The sequence below is a fragment of the Molothrus ater genome, chromosome 2 (genome assembly GCF_012460135.2).
Source record: "Molothrus ater isolate BHLD 08-10-18 breed brown headed cowbird chromosome 2, BPBGC_Mater_1.1, whole genome shotgun sequence".
Lineage (NCBI taxonomy): Eukaryota > Metazoa > Chordata > Aves > Passeriformes > Icteridae > Molothrus > Molothrus ater.
The window spans coordinates 14,888,863-14,911,583 of record NC_050479.2 but is presented as its reverse complement, the minus strand read 5'-3'; the positions used below and the strand labels follow the sequence as shown (position 1 = coordinate 14,911,583).

General features: G+C 41.0%; 1 protein-coding gene across 6 annotated transcripts in view; it reads right to left on the bottom strand.

Moving 5' to 3' along the window:
* Positions 1-22,721, bottom strand: part of SMPX (small muscle protein X-linked) — a 42,502-nt gene that overhangs the window by 9,720 nt on the left and 10,061 nt on the right. For 4 of the 6 annotated variants that reach the window (XM_036381236.2, XM_036381315.2, XM_054517879.1 and 1 more), the window contains exon 4: positions 19,894-20,047. In XM_036381236.2, the coding sequence (XP_036237129.1) occupies positions 19,907-20,047 (141 nt within the window). In that variant the 3' untranslated portion in view covers positions 19,894-19,906. Of the gene's footprint in view, positions 1-9,756; positions 9,890-11,211; positions 11,498-19,893; positions 20,048-22,721 lie in introns of those variants that run through there. The other 2 variants (XM_054517880.1, XM_036381428.1) reach the window with 2 other exon arrangements.

Sequence of the window (22,721 nt, the reverse complement as noted above, 5' to 3'; positions counted from 1 at the left end):
CCCCTTTGCATAGTTATCAAGGGACAACTGGGGTGGGGACACTTGGGAGGGCTGGCTTGTCACTGTGGTGACATCTGACCTCCAGCCAGGATCTGAGGAAGAGATCTCCACCACTGGACAGTGAAGAAGGGGTCTATAGACAGAACTTTGGGAGGGGTTAAAGTGTTAAAAGGCAAAACCTCCGTTGTGTGGGAGGGAGAGCACATAGTGCGGAACACCCTTTGCTCCCTGTGCCGTAACATTTTCTCTATTCAGTCTTCTGTCGTATTTTTGATAAGGTTTAATAAACCTTTCTAAAATTACAAAAAGTGAGTAGATATTTCTCACACTGCATTGCTTCAGAAGTGCCTGGTGAGTGTGGGGCCACAGCCTTCGGGCTGGATGGTGAGGGAACCCACCAGAAGCACTACAGCTCCCAAAAGCCAAACCCTCTCACATCCCACGTACGACAGCATGATCAGGGGACCAAAGCCATTTTGCAGCTCCCAAGCCCTGTACAAAGCCATTGTTCTAGATGGATAATGAGATGATTGGCTCTTACAATTAAAAGATCACTATTGTGTGAATATTAAGAAAAGCTTTGGTGATGTACAGTTAGCTTATCGTAGCTTAGATGCTCTCTGTTCTCCCCATAGTCCCCTTTCCTCCCTGTATTGTTGCCATCAGACAGCCTGGGCTGTCTAGGACAGGTAAAATAAGGCCTGCACATGTGTCCCTGGCATGGGGCAGGTGGGAATGGAAAAGTTTGGTGCCTAGGGGGTGCAGCATGGCAACACCTGACCTCCAATCCAGTTACAAGAAAGCAGTTTCCACAGACAAATGGCTGACAGACTTTAGGAGTGGCCAGGGCTGGCTGATGCAACCCCCAGGGGTATAAAAGACTGAGCATCCATCTTGAAAGTGAACTGGCCATGTGGTATCTACAAGGGCAGTTCCCAGCACTGCAATTTTTTTCTTTATATAGTCCTTTGTTGTACTTTTGTCAAGGTTTAATAAACCTTTTTAAGTTTTCAAAGTGAGCAGTTGTTTCTCACACCATTTTGCAGCTCCCAAGGCCTGGCCCAGAGCCATTTTGCAGCTCCCAAGGCCTGGCCCAGAGCCATTTTGCAGCTCCCAAGGCCTGGCCCAGAGCCATTTTGCAGCTCTCAAGGCCTGGCCCAGAGCCCTTTTGCAGCTCCCCAGCCTTAGCTGTCCCTCTCGTGGCAGCCCCTCTCGCTCAGTGCCGCAGGATCCTCGCCCAGCAGAGCGCGGGCCAGGCTCAGCTCAGACCCAGCAGCCCCAGCCGTGCCTGGCACACACGGGCACGCTTGGGCAGGAACCTCCCAGCCTTGTAAACCCTCCAGCAGCCTGGAGTGGAAAGCTTCATCATGATGTTAATGCCTGTGTCTGCACCAGACCCACAGCACCCAGCGCTGGAGCTGCTGAACAGCTGTTGCAAGCACTTAGAAATGTGGCTTGGGGTGGACAGAGAGCTGGAAAGCTAACAAATCAAAGCTTCTTGACAAAAGGGCCTGATTTAGGTTAAAAATTTGGATTCATTCTCAGGAAATGGAAAATCCCCAGATGTGGAGGGATAGAATGTAGGAAAATAAAGATAGTGCAGAAGGTAGTCTCACACCTGAGGAGTTGCAGCTGTGCTAATCACCAAAGATTAGGAACAGGCCTGCCCTTAACAGGCCACAGCTGTGTCCAGTAAGAAGATGAGTGCTATAAAGAGTGGGTTAGCTGGGTGAGGAGAGGGTTGGTGTTTGTTGGTTGTGTTGTGTAGAGGGCTGAAGTTTTTTGTCTGTACTGAGAAGAAGGAGTCAGTGCTGTGAGGAGCTGCCCATGAGAAATCACTGAAAAGGTATGGGAGAATTTTGCAATAAGATGACAACACCCAGCTATTCTGTGCTTTTGTTGGACAATTCAGGCCGCTTGGTTTTGTTTTGCTAGAAAAATATTTGATTTGGGGAGGCTGAAATTTGGAGAAAGATGATGTTATTTTTACTGATATTTTTATGGTAGGGTGAAGACTTCACGTGAATCCTTTTGGCACTCTTATTGTAATCCCTCAGAGAGTGCAATAAAAGCCATTCTAGGGGTGGGCTATCACCCTCAAGATTGTTCTGCCTCATGCCATATGAACTCTAAAAGGTGCAACTGTGTTACATAATTAAATTATGAACAATGGTTTTCAAGTTGTTTTGCACCAAAGAGATTCTGGAGGAGGCACTGGCCTTGGACTTCTTTTGTGCTGGCACTCCAATCAAGTATTAAAGCTTTACCTAAAATTAAGTATGTAACATTCTCACAAATGCAACCTATCACACAGCAAAATGCTGCTGCTGGAAAGGTTCTCTGATTTCACACCTGAATGCTCATGTCTTTTGCTATTGTCATGCTGGCTGCCACTTCAAACTCCTGACAAGCTGGCATTTTCTCTAGAGACACACACCCAGTGCTAAGCAGCACTGCTTTGTGTCTGCATGGTTTTCACATACAGAGAAGGCTTTAAATATTGTTTGCATTTTTTTAAATTAAAAAATGGTAAGCAAAAGGTTAAGAATTTTTCTTTTTTTTTTTTGTGCTGGAGATGTTAGAGCTGCAGGGACAAAGACTGCGGAAAGTGAAATATTTGGCATGCTGCTGATTCCTAAGGAGCCCCTCACTAATGGTATTTCGAAGGTACCATTGGTCTTTGTTGACAGCTGACTTTTGTGGCTTTTTCTTCTTTACAAAAAATTTAGGAACTTAATAATAATAAAAGGCACATATTAAAATAATATTGAGTTGATAAATGACTCACATAAGCATCAGTTAAGACTGAACATGAAGCCTAATAGTGATTATTAATATACAAATATTAAGAGATCAATACTAAGTTTTTTTTCCCCTATACTTAAAGTGAGGTAGGCTACTTCAGAGGCTTACTGGCATGTAGAAAGGATGATTCAGCATTGCTGTGCTTGTTTTGCAACCACACATAATTTTGTAGCTATGAGATGGTATGAGGAAAATTGTTATGAATCATAAAATTCAGGCAACACAATATAAGGCAGATTGCATGTGAATTAACATACTGTACAATGACGAACATATGAACACTCACCCTTACCTTCCATACTGCTTGATTTTTCACTTCCTATCAGACTTTAATATTGTCCAAAGATTTTTATTTCATTATCCATAAGAATTCACATATTCTCCAGGATCCTAGCTCTGCCACTAATTTTTTATTGCAAATGCTTTCCATTTTCATACAACTTTAATGGTTGAGAAGAAAGGTCTAAGCACTGGGTGTTGACTGGTTAGACTTTCAAAAGCCACGTGCTCAAACTTTGGCAAGGCAGACTGTTGTCTTATGTGTATGCCTGAAAAATAGGCACATTTTATGTTGATTTTAGAAATGACTATGTTAAAAAAAAAGTTTTATAAAACAAAGTCTAATCATGTGTATCCTGAAGGTAATTGATTTTTGGAGTTGTCTGTGTATGCTTACTTTGGGATTAAAATGATATATATTTAAATCATGACTTTTTATGAATTTCAAGTTCCAGGGTAATGGAAATAGAAGCAAACAGCATCTTGGTGTGCTGCAAACACGCCCTTTCTTCCTTCAGTGAAGCAAAAGGGTGAAATGACAAGAGAATTATCAGGTTGGATAATTACTGGAGAAAAAGCTTGATTTGTTGCTTGAGAGCTGGCATGGGCTGAGGCTGCTGAAATTTATTTAAATGCAATGAGTTTTTGTACCTTAGAGTATGCCAAGAGTCAAAATGGTCCAACATTTTTCTGATGGAACATTTCTCCACTGGGAAAGTTTTGTGATTTGAAAATAAACTTTTTATGGAAAGATTTTGCTTTCAGCAATTCTCCTGATGCAACGTGGAATACTGAGCATGACTGCTCTGGCCAGGTTTTTATCCCAGCAGCTGCCCAGGAGGCTCGTTCTGCTCTTTGACTTTGGAGGCTTCCAAGGGTCAGCAGTTTCAGGTCTGACGGACTCAAAACCCCAATCCCTGCTCAACAGTCCTAACATTCAGAAGCTGCTGGACATAGCTTCCCAAATCAGAGGAGAAATATCAAAATTTTTAAAACTGTAAATAGTATGGTTTAACCCCAGCTATTCCTGCTCCCTTGTGGTTCAGCTGAGGGCAGGGCCTAAATCTGCAGTATAACACAAACTTGGCATTCCCAAACTGCCTCTGTCTCATCTCAGCCTCCTGCTGCATTGAGCTGCACCTTCATTCAGGTGTGTGATGCCAAACACTTTAATGCTGCCCTTCAAGATTCATTTTGACAGCTACAAGCTCTAAAAATTAGCTGTATATGCTGTTTCCGCCAGACTGACCCATAGGAAATTAAAAATTATTTTTATGAATGGGTCAGAAGCCAAGCCCCATGTGGATGCTAAGCAGAACTCACACATACAACAATAATGATAACAATAATAATAAAACTCTATTTGGCCCACAGTGATTTCTTGTGCACAATATGACACAATTCATGGCATGGAAATTTGAGACAAATGGAGGGATAGGCAAAAGACAGCTCAGTTATATTGGGTGTAATAATAAGCAGACTTACAATAGGAGCTGCTTGACTGCTGACACAGAGCAATGACTATTATTTTTATGCAGCAGACTTCCTGAGCCCTCCCAGGGCAGTATTTTGAAAGCATTTAGCTGATTAAACATGCCAGCCCCTATGAGTGAGGCACTTAGCTTTTCTTTGGGAAGCTGAGGAGATACCTAATTGCAGGTTTACAGAGCTCAAAGTACTTTAGAAGCTTGCCCTCTAGTTTCCCTGAAGAGTTACTGCCACGATGCAGTATTTACCAGTATGTTTTGACTGGGATTTATCTCACTGTAGCAGTTTTTTCCCCTGTTTTTTTCCCCCACCAAAAAAGAATTCCCAAACTGCATCCTACCAACAATCAACAGTGTAAATAAAGTAGATTCACCATTAACCCTTTGGGCAATGTTCTGTACTAAATCATTATATCAGTAGAGTTGACAAAACCACAATTCATTTGAAAATTAATGCTCGGGAAAAAAATAGTCTTTATTAATGGCAAACCCAGAAGCACAAGAAGAACAAAAGACTGTCAGAAAAGAGTCTTTTGCATTCTTAGCACTTCAGATTGCTGAAGCAGCTGAAGGACACACTGTTCCTTTACATTACCACTGAGAAGAGGCTAGGGAAAGTAAAACAACCACATTTGTGTGGTAGCCAGGGAAACATAGAAGAGCAGCAGCACAACCTACCTGCTTCTGCTATTGCAGTTAAAGGGAAAAAATGCAGCAGTGTAACCTCTACAGACCCTTTTTGAACAGAGGGCTGCTGCCCCTTGACCTGCCACCCTGGGGAGGAGGGATCAACCTGCAGATGCTCCCCTGCTGCTGCCTAATGTGCTCCCCACTTTAAAACTAAACTGCAATTAAAGTTACAAAGAGAATCCACTTCAGAAGCTTCCTAGAGGTGAGCACTAGTGAGGGCTTTGCCAGGATCTGTTTGTTTGGAAGCCTCAGGAAAGGAACACAGCTCTGCTGTAATTTCAGCTCTTTCAGGACTTTGCAGGGATCTTGGGGGCACTTGGTCAGGTTGAAGCTCTGTGAGAGTAACACCCAGTGTTGAGTGCTGCTCTGCTGCTGAAAGAGAAGATGTGCCCAGAGATCCCAGTCAGCTGAAGTGACATTTAGTGGTGCCTGCTGGGCTCTGGAGGCAGGGGAAGTTATCTCTTCTTGACTGTGAGGCTGGTGTGGAGCCAGGTGGCTCCTCAGTACAGCTGCACTGCAGGAACAGGGATGGGCAGCATGGGGCAGCCAAGTGCTGCCAAACCTGAAGCAATCCCTATCCCTAGGCTCTCTCTGTCTGATCTCTTTGCTCTCAATGCATTAGCAGCAAGCTCTGTGATCTTGAAGACACTGAGAAGAGGCTCCTCTCCAAGAAAGACAAAAGAAATCTCAGCTATCTCTATTTGAGCAGCAATACCCAATTTATTCATCATGAATTCTGCCTCTTCTGCCACCTTACCCAGTCTGTACTGCAAATAACCCACATTTGACTCTCTGTGCTAGTTACAGTTTCTAAAAATGCTACTTTCTCCCGGTCATATGGCTTCTTCTCACAGAATTCATAATGTGTGAGTGTTGTTCCATATAAATATAGTATATGTCTGATATGCCTACAGATAATATCACAGCATGACTGAACTATGATTAATTGTGGTACTAATCATCCACCTGCTTTCTTTCAACATAACTCTGGCACGTGCAATAAAAAGAGTGGGCCTGAGACAATGGTCACATCCCTGCAAATATACTCACAGATGAGACAGAAGTTGGCTCTGGTTTTATTTCCAATACATTTAAATTGAGACTTAGTGGTCTCTGGACACTTTGCAAATACTTTTCCTTAAATTCTTAGCACTTTGTATGAAGCAAAATATATTGAAAAATATAGCAAATGGGAGGAAAAAGGAAAGGGCGGTAAGAAAATGGTTGCCAACTCAAAACCCAACATAGTTTTTACATAACCCACATTCTCTGCAGCCTCTTCTGCATATCTAAGCCTCATTCTAGGTTTTATGGCTCCTTTGCCATGGAAAAGTGAGAGTTCTTAATCAGCTTGGGAAATTTGACAGCCGTCTTGCACCTAACCCAGAGGATCGCCTCAGAGATGGAAAAGCACGAAGCCAAGCCATCTTATACAGGCTGTTAATTTAACTTGGCATGTTACTGGCTGCATCAGAAAACTGTGTATTCTGACATCTGGTCTGTACAGGATATGCTCAATTCTTCACATTATCTCACTTCTTCAAAGCTACTGCAGGTAGTGGGGCAGTTTTAATACATAAATCTACAGTACATGTTTTCATATCAATAACCAGTGTATATATATATATGTATAACCAGTATGTATATATATATATATGTTGTGTTTATAGAAATTTGTAATTTATTAGGGTTTCAAAGGTAAGCCCATCTTTTTCCAAGGAATAGACAGGTTTCTTCAAACATAAATGAAAGTGTTACAACATGTTGCCTGTCGTGTTAATACTTGATTTGCAATTTGTGACAAGTGAGCATTTAGAAATGAGTTATTAGAATTGACTGGAAGACATATGGGAGAACTAAACGTTCTCACCATGTTTCAAAATAGAAATTATTTTTGACTAAACAAATTGAAAAGGAAAAGAATATGTTTCCACAGAGAAATAGAAGAAAAAGCTGAGAGGAATCACCTGCTGTTAAAACACAGGCACCAGAGACCAATTATATTTTGGTTTTGAATTTGCATGGCCGTGATCTACAGTTTCTGTGGAAAATATTTCTTTAGCTCAGCTCGGCAGAAAGGCTCCTCTCAGAAGGTGAGCAGCAGCTCCTGCTGGAGCACTTACACAGCTGTACCAGCACAGCTGCTGGGTCTGACTGCAGAGACACAGAGCCCCACTCACTCTCAGCAGTGAGCAATATGCAATTTGAAGATTCAAATTTGGAGTGTGATTTTGACATGCACTTAAGTGATTTATGAGCACAGTTCCCTCTGAGTGACCTTGGGGTTGAGCTCCTTACCACTAAAGGACAGTCCCAGCAATCTGAACGCCTCAGGTGCAAATGGGATGCAGGTACTTAAATCCAAAATTGTGGTCCTCAAAACCATGAACCAGCTACACCATAACCTCAAACTGTGCTCATGTCCATCTAAAATGACTTCAGTTTAAATAACCCTGCTCATCTGAGTGCCAGGGAGACATGTAAACCTGAGCAGCACCCAGAAGCTTGGTGGGTTTCCACAGAGGCTGTCCTCCTCAGCACCTACACAATTGCATCAAACTGTACAAAAACACAGCAGCAGCCACCCCGGTTTCTTTCAAATCATAGCTTGAGGAGACTGTTGCTACACAGATTAGCCTTTAGACATGGTCCACAGCAATCCACAGGCTAAGGCACATGGAAGCAAGTTTCCTCAGTGCCAGCTGAGCTCCTCATTGCTAAGCTGCCATCAGGCTGACTTATCTACAGATTAATTCATTTCTGCACAGAAGGTGAGCTTTAGCTTGAAGTCTAGAAGGGGCCCCCTTGCCAAGCTAGCCTGCAGTCTCCAGGAAAGCAAGAACTGTGGGTTTTAATCCTTTTGAGGTAAAGAAAGACCTGACCTGGTTTATTCATGCTTCCTGGCTGTGTATGTGTGATAACTACTGAGCCAAGGCAGAAGGGAGGGGCCATCAGCACATCTCTTCTTTTGCATGTTTGCAAATTTTTCTACTTGCTTTTTTAAAAATTTGGAGCATATCTGGAGGAGACAGTTCACACTGTTTAGTCAGGGTGACGGGAAATGTCTCCTGGCTTTACTGAGAACATCACTGAAGCTCCAGGGGAAAAAATCTGATTGTTTTCCATTTTTTTCTGTTAGCTATGTCTAAACAGCTTTCCACACAAGCTTCACCATGCTGCTTGCAGAAGTGTCTCAAGGGTCATACAGCACATGCAAAACCATCTTCTCAAGATGGCAGAAGTGTGGGTTTCTACAGGGCAGAACATTTCTGAAGGGACCTGTGTGATCAGAGGCACTGAGGACTATGGATGAGACAGGACTCTCTCTGCCTCCATTTTCCTCTCTCTGTAACCTTGTACATCTCTTTACAGCCAATTTCCTGTTAGGAGGAGCCAGGATTTATCCCTGAGCAACGCGAGAGCACCCTGGCAGGGGAAGACAATTCTGTCTTCATCTGTCCCTTGGGATGCAGCAACTGAGGCAGAAGGCAGTGCCACAACGTGGGCCAGCTGCTCTCCACTCCTGCCTGCCTGCTTTCAGAGTCTGAGCCACTCAGCTCCCCTCTTTAGTGAGGGAGCCAGTGAGCAGGTAGGTGTTTCCAGAAGCTGGAGCTGAGGCAGCTGTTCCCCCTGGTAGATCCTGCAGAGGATCACCTCCCTGGCAAAGAGAGCGCTGGGGGACACGGAGATGAAGTGCCTCCCTGAGGCAGGTCAGAACAGCAGTGCAAGGTGTGTTCTGCCATCCTGGGCGGCCATCTGGAGCTGCCTGCTTCATTCTGCCCAACATGGATCTGGTCCCTGTGCTGCTCATAAAATTCCAGACACTGCTGAGGGGCGTGAACAAATGCTCCATTGGCTGAAAGTATTCTTCTGCCATTGCACATGACTTTCATACCATGGGCTTGCCTTGATGAAAATGCTTAAGATGCCAAAAATCTCACTGAGATGGAGCCCCAAGGACTTGACTTTGCTGAAGGATGGTCAATCTTTAGATCAAAAATGAGGCTTTTAGCTGCAGGTCAGCACAAGCTTCCCTGAGAGCCAGCCTCTACTCACCTCTGTGTCTGTTAAAGCAAGGCATTGAAGCTGATCACTTATTTGTCATCCTGCCTTAGGTGTTCTTAATTTCAACCCAACTGCAGATAACTTCACACTTGGACATGGCCCATGACTGCTTGTCAAGTGAGCTGTGGTGTTCTGTGGCCAGGATTAACACAGGTTTGGCCATTGTTCTCTACACATGTAAGGCAGAACACAAACATGGTTTGTGACAGACCTTGGAGCATTCACAAGCTCAGCAGTGGCTCAGGTGTTGTCTGCTAATGTGTTAAACTGTAGTAACTGGAGACAGACAACACTTAGCTGCAGAATTAATTTGCCCTAGAGTAATTATTCACATATATGATAGCATATTGATTCTGTTCCAGAATAAAAAATTTAGAAGCATATTAAAAGCAGAAAGAGATGCACTACTACACTCTTCATTACTGTTTCAATTAAGGGCTTAAACTAAAAAAAGGGTACATGTGTGATATACCCATCTGGACTCACTTTACTTTCAGCAAAATGGACTGAAAAACTGAAAGTATGCCTCGTCTTCACAGAGAGAGCTCTTCTTTTCTTGAGAACTAAAAGAGAGAAATATTACATATTTTTCAAAAATAAATGCTTCTATTCAAAGCCTGAAGAGACAGATCAATTCAAATATTTTCACACAAAACCACAAAACCAAGGAAATTGAGAAATTCAAAATTAAAAGGTTTGAGATCCTTCATTAAGTATATAATGGAGGTCTGAGATCCTTCATTAATTTTAGCAGAGGACATACTGTATCCCATCTCTAATGATCTTTGGGAAGGATACTGCACAAAAGAGCAGTGTGATTTGTAAACACAGAAAAACTGAAGGTGTTCTTTTCTCTATTTTAGCTCAAATATTTGGTTTCAAGTCTTTGCATATGCATTTTCTTCCATTTCAGTACATTCTTAATGTTGGTTTCATCTTCCGTACAAAGGCAGCACGTTTCAAAGCTTTGAAAGAGCAATATCCAGTTATTGTCATCATCCTTCTCTCAGAACAGGAGCAGTTTGGCTTTGGGGGAAGCTTTTTGTTCTTTGATGTTTCCTCAGTAAAAGCCATAGCTGTCCCTTTGTCCCAGCCCCATTCCTGCCACTCCGGGCTCATCGCTGGGAATGGGGCAATCCCGGCCAGCGCCTCCCTCCCCGAGTGCATCCCCGGCCACTGCCATCACTGCTCTGAGATTGCTTTGCTCTGCCCTCAAAGGCTCTGCAAATTCACGTAGGAGGAACAGCAATTTTAAGACAAGGTGTGCTCCAAGGCAATAAGTGAGAACAAAGACCCAGGAGAGCTAAAAGCTGAAGGACTCAATTTATTTCTTTTATCCATTGAATAGCTGAATTATTAAATTAAAAGCAATGCTACATCAACTTTACCAAGGTGGGGGAGTGAGTTCTGAAGAGCAAGACTGAGAGTTTTATTCTGCTTTGATGGAACCCATGTCTGTCCATGAACCTCGGTCAATTGCAGTCAGAAGCAAATACAGCCCTACTGTTATGACCTACTGTAAATAGCAGGACAGAAAACCAGGCATTACATTTGTTCCCAAGTTGAAGTAAAGATTAGTTCAGCTGAGTCTCCCTTCAGCCCTTCAGCTAGCTAAAACCCATAGCAAATCAAATTTGAAAAACAAATTATGACCAACACTGAGAGTAAAACTAATACATATTTCTGCAGGGAAATGCTCGTTTATGCTGTGTCCTTTTTTCACATGGAAATACAGTGTATTTGAGACTCCTTTGGCAAATCAAAGGGAAATTAGGAGATTAAACCAGCAGCAGATAGGGTCAGCAAAACCCAACTACACTGGAAGCTTAGCATTTCCTCTGTAATGTTGACAGTGGGGCAATGGATTTTGGGATCAGTGTCATGGGATCAGTGTCATGGGATCAGTGTCATAGGTAGAACATCCTATGTTCTACCTACACACAGTGAGCTCAAACACTACAAAATTTTATTCTCTGAAGAAATTTGCAAACAAGTGTGAAACAGAGGTAGCCTTGGCACTAAAGGAGCTACATTTTTTAAAAGAAGGCACACCAGAAGCAATTTGGTGGCTGAAGCAGGTGTAGTCCTGAGTACAAAGCAGGGCTTGGGACACTTGTAGATGGCCTGCTCCTGGACAGGGGTGACAAGGCTCATGCCACATCGAACCAGTTCTGCAAGAGATGACAAAGTACAGTAATGCAGTAATTTATGTGGTTTTTAAGCACAAGGCTGTGAGAACATAATTAGGTAGTCTTCTATCAAATGAAATGAATAAAATCTATAAAACAAAATGATGAGGCACTAAATTTAGAAGAAAATTCGTTTGATTATCACATCAGAGCTGAGATATTTCAGATCATACTGTCAACTTAATTGGTGACAATTTATGTAGATTTGATAAAACTATCTGAGCTGTTACTAATGTGGGAAGTCACACTTCATGTATTCCAAAGCAGTTAGCCTTTTCAGTCTGATGTAGCACTTGAAAACCTTGTGCTGAACACATTTTGAACTGTATAAGGTGGGAATGACTGGAATTGCTTATTATTTTGTGTTTCAGATGATTTCTGTCATTAGTGTCTGATTGCTCCAGGCATACCTAACACTGGCAGGACAGTTCCCAGGCAGAGACAAACAGCATTGCTCTCATCTCACTCATACCTCTCTAGGCAGTGAGCAGTAGGATCTTGTTCCTGCTCTCCAGTTTCTAATGTCCACAGTTCCCTGGTTACAACTAGTTCTGCATGGATTTATATGAATATGACTTGGGATAGGTGCCTTTCAAGTCACAGGACCTTCATCTAAATACTTGGCCGTGTTCACAGAGCAAATAACTGAAGTTTTAGGGATCCCTGATATCCTGTTCTGAGATTTCCAAGGGAAGCACATTCCAGTGTGGTTAGATGCTGTAGTTCATGGGCTAAGTCTTAACACATCTAGCAGAGATAAGCCAAAAAAAGACTGTTTACTGTATTCCCTCTTAACATTTCACTGATCCCTCAATATCTAATATCTCATGAGACCTCCTGCCTTTCTGAGCTTCCTTTGAGGGGTGTCACCCCAGAAATTGCATCTCAATCAGGCAACTGATTGAGATGCAACTATTTTTTCTGAAAATCTTTCATGAACAGGACCAATGGAAAGAGAGGGGTTATTTTATAAAAGCGTTCAGGACTAATTAATCAACAGAATGACTACAGGGAAGCAGTTATTAAATAGCAGTGACCTATGAAAATTTTCAGCTTTCAAACAAAACTCTTTGACCTGTCTTCCAGAAATGTTCTCACTTGAGAACAGAGCAGAGATTTGTGGGTCCACATTGCTAGCATTGGAAGTATTTTGTTACTTTAAGTGCATTAATATTTCAAAGGGAGAGGCTCAATGAAGACATTTCTCCTGTCTCTGTGTAGAGGCCTGTTCATCTCCATGTCTGCAAACTCTCTTGTGTATGGATGTGGATAGAGCAGTAAATAACATGCTCATCTTCTAAAAATTAGGACAGACTTCTTCAAGTCATTGCTTTGTGCTTGTGTCTTCCAGTAATAATAATAATTTTAAAAAGCTCTGCTTGAATATACAGTTTGGAAATAAAAGACTTTATGTTTTTTTCATATTTTTTTGTTTTGAAAAAACACAAGCATCTATTCTTGTAGTTTGCTTTGAAGCAAAATGTTTTCTGGTTCTTCAGTGTTTGTTTTGAAGTTATTAGTCAGTTTCCAAAACCACAAAGCAGAATCTTTTCCTAACTAGTTTATGTAGAAGCATTTGTGGTTTATAAGAATATGCCCTGTTCTTTACTTGGCAAAATTAACCTCCTAACACACACCTTCAAGCTTTCTGAGGCCTCTAGAAAGCAGACTCTCTCCAGCCTGTTCTCCCCTCCTCTTTCACAATTCAGCTAGAGAATGAGAAGGAAATCTCTCCTTGACTTGCAAAGGACTGATGTGTGCTGGGCTAGAGACTCAATCCAGGACAGACAGCTGCAAACCACATTGGAGGAAATAGGGCTGGTTTGGCTGGGGTGGAATTAATTCTCTTCACAGTGGCTGGTATGAGGCTAAATTTTGGATTTATGCTGAACACAGGGCTGATAATACAGAGATGGTTTTTGTTATTGCTGAGCAGGGCTTACACAGAGCCAAGGCCTTTTCTGCTTTTCCTACAGCCACACTGGTGAGGGGCTGGGGGTGTGTGGGAGGTTGGGAGGAGACACAGCTGGGACAGGTGATCCCAATTGTCCAAAGGGATATTCCAGTATGGCATCATGATCAGTCTATAGTGGGGGAAAGAAGGAGGGGGAGGATATGTTTGGAGTGCTGGTGTTTGTCTTCCCAAGTCACTGATGTGTGCAATGGGGCCCTGCTCTCCAGGAGATGGCTGAGTTCCTGCCTGCCCTTGGGAAGCTGTGAATGAATTCCTTGCTTTGCTTTGCTTGCTTGCATGACTCTTGCTTTACCTATTAATCTGGTTTTAGCTCAACCCACAAGTTTTCTCACTTTTACCCTTCCAATTCTCTTCCGCCCAGCATTGGTGGGGGAGTGAGTGAGTTCCTGTGTGGTACCTGGTGGCTGGCTGGGGTTAAACCATGACAACCAAATTTTTTGTTCTGATCACAGAAACTCTGGGAAACAAAAACATGAATAATGTTCAGGATTGGCTTTTTTTTGCTCGAGGAAGGTAACAGGATTACAGAGGTTCCTCTGATACTAAATGATGTCCTGGACATTCCATTTTCCTCTTTGAAAAGAAATTTCTAGCTCTTCTGTATTAAAGTCTGAAAGCACATCTTAAGTACACTCAAAAAACCTGGAAGGCAAACCAAAAGAACTTTAAATATGCTATTAAAAAATCCTACAAGCCTTCAGCTACCTAGTTGCTTAGGACAATTTTACAAGAAGAAGGGACCTGACAAAATTGATGGCTGGCCATGAAACCCTCAAGTGCTGCTGGTCTGGGAGTTTTAATCAAAAACAGCAGGATGGTGGGAAACCATAGATAGAAGAAGACAAGAGGCACTTTGAAATTAACACAGGCCACACAGTGAGTATGTTGGGGGATGCCCAGTTACTGGGCACTGAGACAGAGTGGAAATTTTCCAGAGAAGAAATCCATTTCGGATTTAGGTAAAATGTACCTCTTTGAATTAAGTCTGTAGCTTGCAAACATAGCTGTTTGGTCTGACTGCCTGTTCTTACAAAAAACCTATGCTCAAAGAAACTACTTCAGCCAGAGGACAGAGACAAGAGGGAGGCCCCTTGAACTTTGAAACAGGCTGCGGGAGGCAGGGCAGGGTGACCCAGGAGTTTTCTCTGTACTTTCTGATAAAAAACTAGCTGCAAGGATAACTGGCTGCAAGGATAACTGGCTGCAAGGGTAATGTAAGAATCAGTAAAATGAATATGTATGAACCTATTGTGAAATGCCATGCATATGGATTAGTAAGGGAGATCAAAAAGGAGTTCTTAGGGTTACACATCTTTTAAGGGGAGCGATCCTCACATGCGTCCAGCGCTGTATTAAACATACCGGCTTTACAACTTTCACAAAGTTCTGGAGTGTTTTTCTTTCTGCAATTCAGCACCACCAAGAAGAGCCTGGCTCTGTCCTCTTTGCACCCTGCCTTTAGGTACTTGTGCACATCGAGGAGATCTCCCCATGACCCCTCTCACTTTGGCAGAAGGGTCTTGCAGAAATTCTTGATGCACATCTTCCTTCTTCATCCCATAGTTCCCACTCCAGGAGATCTTATCTCCTGACCTACCTTGGCATCCTCTGGATGCAGGATTCCCTTTTCTCACAGAAGCTTTGGCTGCTGGGATTCAATTAAATGAACACATATTCCTAAAACTGCGGTGCTCTTTCAAGAGCTCACAGCAGGTCAGAGTTCCTCTACTAGCAAAGCACTGTTGTGTTTCTGGAGAAAAAAAGCAAAAACCTTGCTTGTAACTGTACTGCAGTTTAACTGTACACCTTTGATCCACGTGAGCACAGGGACAAGATGCAAACACTAAATTGTGTGTAAGAGCAGGGACACCAGGAGAGGTAAATGGCTGCTGCTAACTGAGGGGCAGCTTTAGAACAAATATATAGCAGGAAACTCTAATTAAATCTTTAGTGAGCAAAGTTATAATGTGCATTTTTACCCTGGGGTGATTGACAATTTATTTTATGTAAATAATTAATAGCAACACCAAGGAACATCTTGTGTATATGGATATAAGACCTTTATTCCCTGAGGGACTTAGGGTTTTTCCCCCTTTCTTTTTTCCCCAAGTGATGCCAATCTCAGAGGCTGCTCTGTTGACAAGATTTCTCATTTTATGTGGGGCAGAATTCTCTGCCTAGTGCAAAGGCTAAGCTGCACTAGGAAGCTTTTGCTAGTTCTTCAGCCTTCAAAGTAGAGCTCCCTTGCTTCTGTAACCTGACAACAGAACTACCTTCTGCAATCAAACCACCCTCCCCAGGAGAGCTCCAGGTAAAGACAATTTGTCTGCAAGTACTGCATCAGATGGTGAGAAACCATCTCATCAACATTGTGATGGGGATCCTGACAATCCCCTTCTCCAAACACAACCAGAATACAGTGCTGGGAGTGCTGCCCCAATGTCCATGACAGACTGTTTTGTAACTTTAAGATAGTAAATTTCCCTTTTTGCCTTTTGAGAAGTTTTTCCACTAAGAACGCTTCCTTCAAGAGGGAAGGACTAGAGCCCTTTAGCTGAAGGTGTAGGTCCTCTGAAACCAAAGTCCAGCATTTAGACTCCATGGCCCTTCACCATAAAAAAATTTCTTACACAGCCCTCCACACTTCAGGATACAAAAGGTGAAGGGATGCAGGATGAAGTATGAACATGAGCTGCAGAAGTTAACTGGCTGCCATTATCTATATTCTCAGGGGAAATGCCAGTTTGTGCTCAGTCCCATTTTCAAGTACAATCACCATACTAGTTATCACATGAGATATCACAACAATTGGCAATAAATCTCAGCCATAGCAGGCTCCATTTGTCACAAACTAAATGCTTCCTACCACTACTTATTCAATAGGACATATATTTTTAGTGTATAATATTTTGCTACTATTTTATTTTGCACATGCTTCACTCCTGTGCATGTAGAAATGTCCAGGTGTGAAGAGAGCAGAAAAAAAAAACTGTAGATGGAGAAAAGGGAAATGAATCATAACTCACATTGTATATTAAAACTAGCTGCATGTAACAGATCATCTACAGGTATGGAAGAAAAAAATCTTTATGACAGATTATGCTAATTAGCTAATTATAGATGATAGACCACATCCCCATAAGGGATGACTGCAGTAATATCTTAACTGAGGAGCACTTGATGACCTTCAGTGGATCCAGCTTCATGACATCTCCCTAATTACATTCCTCCCACAAACTGTTGTAGTCACTACTATGATCATAGCAAGTCTATTCATGTTTCCTAATTTGGTGAAGAGCAAGACCAAAGACATTTAACAGAAGTTACTCTAAAGTGAAAATTATGTAGGAATGGGTTTGCAAATAATGAACCAACCTAATGCTTTGTAGGTTTCTTATTTTTGCTGCTGGGTTTGCATGCTAAACTGAGCAAGAAAACATGGATCAAAATTAATACAAAATTAATTATGTTAGCTTACAATTTATTGAAACTAACCATGAAATATGACAATACAGGAGGTAAAGCTGGAAATACTTGCTGTGGTTCTAAAATCTTTGATATCTGTGGCATGTTAAAGTGTACTTGTGATTTTTTTTATTGTATCATATTATAGGATCAGAATGATGGAAATTATCCCGAATATTTAGAGTTATTCTAACTGTTTCAAGTAGAAACAGAGCTTCCTAGAGAGTACCACAAGAAAGAAAAAAATAATATCAAAGGGAAATCCCTCAGTAGTGAATATCTGAGAAGATTATAGTACTGATGTAAGAGAGAATTAATTTCCAAACTGTGACAACCAAAGAACACCCCCATCTATCAGTAAATACTCTGCACAGGCATATTCTATTGACCAGTCAGCTCACCATTCTTTTGATGATCATCACAGCCAAAGGATGATCTCTAACCCCTTCTTGTAGATGGAGCAAAGTATCAGGTATATGTGGCTGTGAATTTCTTGCAGACTAAGATAATCTTCTCTGGATTTGCACAATCAATCATAAAACAGCTCTCTGACAATACCACATTTTATACAAGGCTGCAGGCCACAACTTAAGCACTGGATCTGATGAATTTCCTCTTACAGGGGACAGTCCATACATTTAGAATCACTCAAGGCTGTTGGATGTGGCACCTGATTAATTTACATCTCAATTTTATATGGAATTCAGGCACATGCTTAGTTCTGCACAACATTCAAACTCACAGGATCCAGCGAGTCCTGTACCTGCAACCCCTGTGAACACTGAGTTTTCAGATATGATCTGTGACTGCACTACCCAAAATCCAGAAATCTACATCCCTGTCAGAACCTGATAACCAATACATCAAAAGAAGGACAGAGACAAAAATTACTTCTTAATAACCTCACTGCTTTCAAGATGCCCTTTACCTTGCTGATGTTTCTGTAGAACACTTTAGAATGAACATCTGAGCCTGCCCTAAATGTTTCTGTCAGATTCTCAGTAAGGTAATTACTAAAAAACTTTTAAATGTTAAAAATAGCAATCATCTGAGAATAAATATGGGGCTAAATTTATGTTGGAATATCTCTTATAGGAAAAAACCTCTTTAAACCCTCACATTAAAAATTCATATTTCTCTGGGCAGTGCTTTACTGAAATTACTAAAATGTTACATTTTACAAAATGTTTCCCCCCGCCCCCAAGTTTCCTGAAGAGAAAGACTCTGTTGCATGTTTAAAATATCAGGAACATTATGACACAGCAGGGTAAAAGCAAGAAAAAACTCAACACTCTTTCCTTCCAAATGGCATATTTATGCTGTACATAAAAATAATGATGTTAATGATGCAGAGTGCACTGGGACAATGCACTCAAATTATACACAATTTCTTTTAAGATTCCTGGTTCTTAGCACTTCTGCATTCCCAGAACCCCTTTGCATTGCTTTCTGTTTTCCTCTGTTTTTCATTTATGTTTCTGTGCAGTAAATTCCAGATGATTTTCTCCTGCTCAACTCCTCTGCCTCTCTTCAGGATAAAGAGGATTTATCAGTCAGTATGCACAACTAGCAATGCAGGTGAGTATTATGTGACACAACTATCTTTTTCTTACTGTAGCCAGAGTGGGGATTTTTTGGAATTAAAACTTCTCTGTACATCTGAGTTTTCATTGTAAGTGCCTGACACATCTTTACTGACTCAGGCTTTTCAAAGAAATCAGAGGATAATTTCATGGACAGAAGTTATCATTAATTTCTATAAGGTTCAGAATGTGGAGCGACCAAGGCCTATGGGTCTTGTTTAAATCAGATATAAATTCTTCTGAAGTTGGCACTGAAATGCTGAATATTTCCTTTTGGAAATATTCACTTGGCACTGAGTATTTCCTTTTAAATAAAATGATCATAGAATCATAGAGTGGTTTGGGCTGGAAGGGATCTTTAAAGGTTATCTAGTCCAACCCCTCTGCAATAAGTAGAGTGATCTTCACTAGACCAGGTTGCTCAGAGCCTCATCCGGCCTGATCTTCAGTGTTTGTGAGGATGGGGCATTTATCACCTCTCTGGGCAATCTGGTCCAATGTTTCATCACCCTCATAGCAAAAAACTTCTTCCTTATATCTAGTCTGAATCCAACGCCCTCAGGTTTAAAACCATTACTCATTATCCTTTGACAAGAAGACCTACTAGAAATTCTGTCCCCCTCTTTTCTCTAAACCTTCTTTGAGTACTGAAAGACCACAGTGAGATCTGCCCAGAGCCTCCTCTTCTCCAGGCAGAACAACCTCACTCTCTCTGTCTGTCTTTCACAGAGATGCTCCTGCCCTCGCTTCACCTTTGTGCCCCTCCCCTGGATTCAGTCCAACAGGTCCATGTCCTTCCTGTGCTGGACTACAGCAAGTCCTGGAGTGCCACAAATAGCATTGGCTATGTTTGTGTGATCAAATACATGGAACCATTAGTATGTCAATTTTGAATTACATAAACAAATTAATATCAAATATCTAATGTTCCAAAGGAGCTTTTCAAAAATACTGACCTACTTGTCCATCACTGCAATAAATTTATTTGCATTGTAAAACATTCATTTCTAGTTATATTGTAAAAATACAAGTTCAAAACTGGAACTTATGCATATGAAGCAATATGTTATTTTTAAAGTGGGTTTCATATTCCAAATGCACTGAATTCTTAGTATGCTGAACAGACTACTTCAGGCTGGTTGGTGGGTGCCATATATCATTGGATATAGTCTCCAACATGATCTATGTTTGAAATAACAGCAAATCCCAATTATGAGTTCTAACACTTTTTCTTTGACTTATGGGGTGTGACTCCAGGTCCACTGAGTAATTGAAAAGCCATCTTTTTACTTAGAAAGCCTTCTGGATCAGCCTGCTTCTCCCAGAGCCATGCAGAGAACTTCTCTTCTACTCACCTGCTTCTTCCAGCTACTGTTCAACTTTGGGGACATATTTCAGCTCACTCTTTATGTTCTGAATCTCTGACAAGTTGACAGCAGGACCTGGAAGTTTCTTAGCTCCTGGGAGCAGTTTCTTCTCTTTCTCCTCCTCTGTTGAAGCAGGAGCATTCTGCAAAAGGGACAGCAGTGACCTTCCTGCTGCAATAGCAATCTCTTGAACATGAGCATATATCAGTTATTTGAAAAACAGGAAATGATATTTTTATACTAAAGGCAATCCCAGTGGAAAAAGGGGTGGAGTCATGAAGAGATAAGTTATTTTGTTGGTTGTTGTCTAAAATGTCTAAAACCATTCTGAAAAGAATAGAAGATGCTCAGTGTAGAGGAATGAGGATTAGAATGGGTAAGACTTTACAATGCCAGTCAATTACTAGAAAGTAACTGACTGTAGAATTAAAGGCAACTCTAAATCCTTCATATTTTAGATGACAAAAAAGTAGAAGAACCATTTTTATCATCTAATTCCTTTGAGAGTTTCACAGTTGGCAGACACTTGGAGAGGAAGATCATCATGCACTTCTGCAGCTCTGGAGAAGCGCTATGATAGTAGGTTATGGACTCCAAAAGCTCCATGCAAGATCAACATGAGTTGAAATTTAACTTTTCATAACCTCAGGTGCAAGACCAGAAGGGGTTTTTATCACTTTATATTTGAATTAGGGTAGTGCTGCATGGCTATTCTGCTGACACTGTAAAAATACAGCAATTATGCAATAGTGAGCAACTCAGCTCATTTCCCATGGACCACAGTATTTCAGCCCTTGGTACTTCCTCAGCTGCACTTGCTTCTAGGTGAGTAGAGCAGGTATTTAAGACCATTTCTACTCTAGACTGGGTAATATTTTGAAGGAGTAGATTTCCAGACATGAGTTTACTGTTGTTCCAGCCTGTTGGGTATTTTATAAAGCTGGCATAAAGAAGGAATAAAGTACACATAGAGATTAATTTATATTTTACTATAAAAAATTTCATTATGTTTTTTTTTCATTTTTGATTTCTCTGTGAATGTCCTCTTGTGATGGGCTTTTTAGAGTTCAATCATGATTTAGATTTGTTAGCCACCCTTCTTGAAAAGGTGCATTAACTGTGAACAGTCAATTCTTAGTATTTAACTTAATTTTTAAATTCCAACATTACTTGTCAAATATTGTTGGCCAGTTAACCTCTCTTTTTTTTCTCTGTTGACTAATGGACTACATGCTAATCAGGAAGAATACTGCAATGTCACGTAGCAAACAAACAAGGCATTGTAGAAAACTGTCATTTTCTACCTATCTGATCTTTAAGGACTTTCCTAAGATCACCAGATATAAGAAAATGGAATTGATAATTACATTTCTTGGCTTGGTACACTTGTATTATCACTTCTCACATTTTAGCCAATACATTATTAATTAATCCAGGATAATACTAATAATATTTGAGTATTTTTTGCTAGATGATTTCAAATCCCAGCCAGTAATTCATCCCCAGGAACTGTATGTACTGCCTGATATCTAGTTTAATGATCTAACATCCTGAAACAGTAGCAAAGCACAGCAGGAGAATAAGTAAATTGCTACAAAAGCTGTTTGGAAGGATGTACAAAATTGTATCAATAGTCAAAGATGTCATAAGCTTGTATTGTTTCCTTTTACAGTTTTCCTAGATAATCTGAATAATCAGGAGAAACAAGCACTTCCTGAACCCTGCAGTACTTATTAGTACATAGCAGAAACTATGTAAAAAATACCATTTCAAGTCATGTGCAATACCATTCCTCTTGTAGAATAAGTGGTGCAAGCTTTGCCCACATTTTGGAGACTTTGTGCTCCATAAATTGTTGTCAGCTTTCTCTTCCAGCCTCAGGTGTTTGCTGTTTATGACCTCACTGCTCCCTGTATCACTCACTCCATGTGCAACATACAGCTGAGATCAGACTAAAGCCTTCAGTTTAATGGAAGGAAGCCTGAAGAGTCACTTATACACTAAGGGTTAAAAAATACAAGCATAGGAATGCTCTGACTGAAGAAGAGTTATTTTCTGTAATTCCCACCCTCATTTCTTTTCATGTTAACTGTCTGCTCCACTGACCTTCAAAAATATACATTCCTATGTGACTCCACCACCCCTTTGAGTAAGATCCATATTCCCCTCATCTCCTATGTCAAGGCTTTAAAATACAGTGGAAAATGCACTGTTAGCAGTGATTATGCACTGTTAGCAAAAGTTGCATTTGTCTAAAACTGCTCTGAAAAATCATGAGCTGTATGGCAAAACTGAACAAGATGAGAAAATTGAAATGACAAGTTCACTGGTAGCATTCTTATTCTATTCCTATAACAAGATCTTTTTCTGTAGTGTTTAATCCCATTGGTTTGGTTGAGTATTGCCCATAAAACCTGGGCCAAGATCTTCCATAATGTCTGTCTCCTATAGGGCATTCATGCAGCTGAGAAACAAAGCAAAATTCAATTACCCAAACAAATGTAATTATCAGCACCAGTCATTTATTTTATTTCTCAAACACTACTAGAACTCACACATGCTATATTAGTTTCTGCTTAATAACATCCACTCCTTCACCAGTTTAATTACTGCAGAGAGAAAATGCTTTGATTCCTTTCCAAGAAAGAAAGTCACAATATCTATCCAAGGTCATTTTGTATGTTTGTTTTCTGAATCTTCTGAAGAGCCAAGTCAGCCTAGGTTTGATTATTTCAGGAAAGTTCTCTGTAAACAGAGCATTGTTTATATCAAAAACATGGCAAAATTCAGAAAAAAAATCTGACTGAGACAGGAAA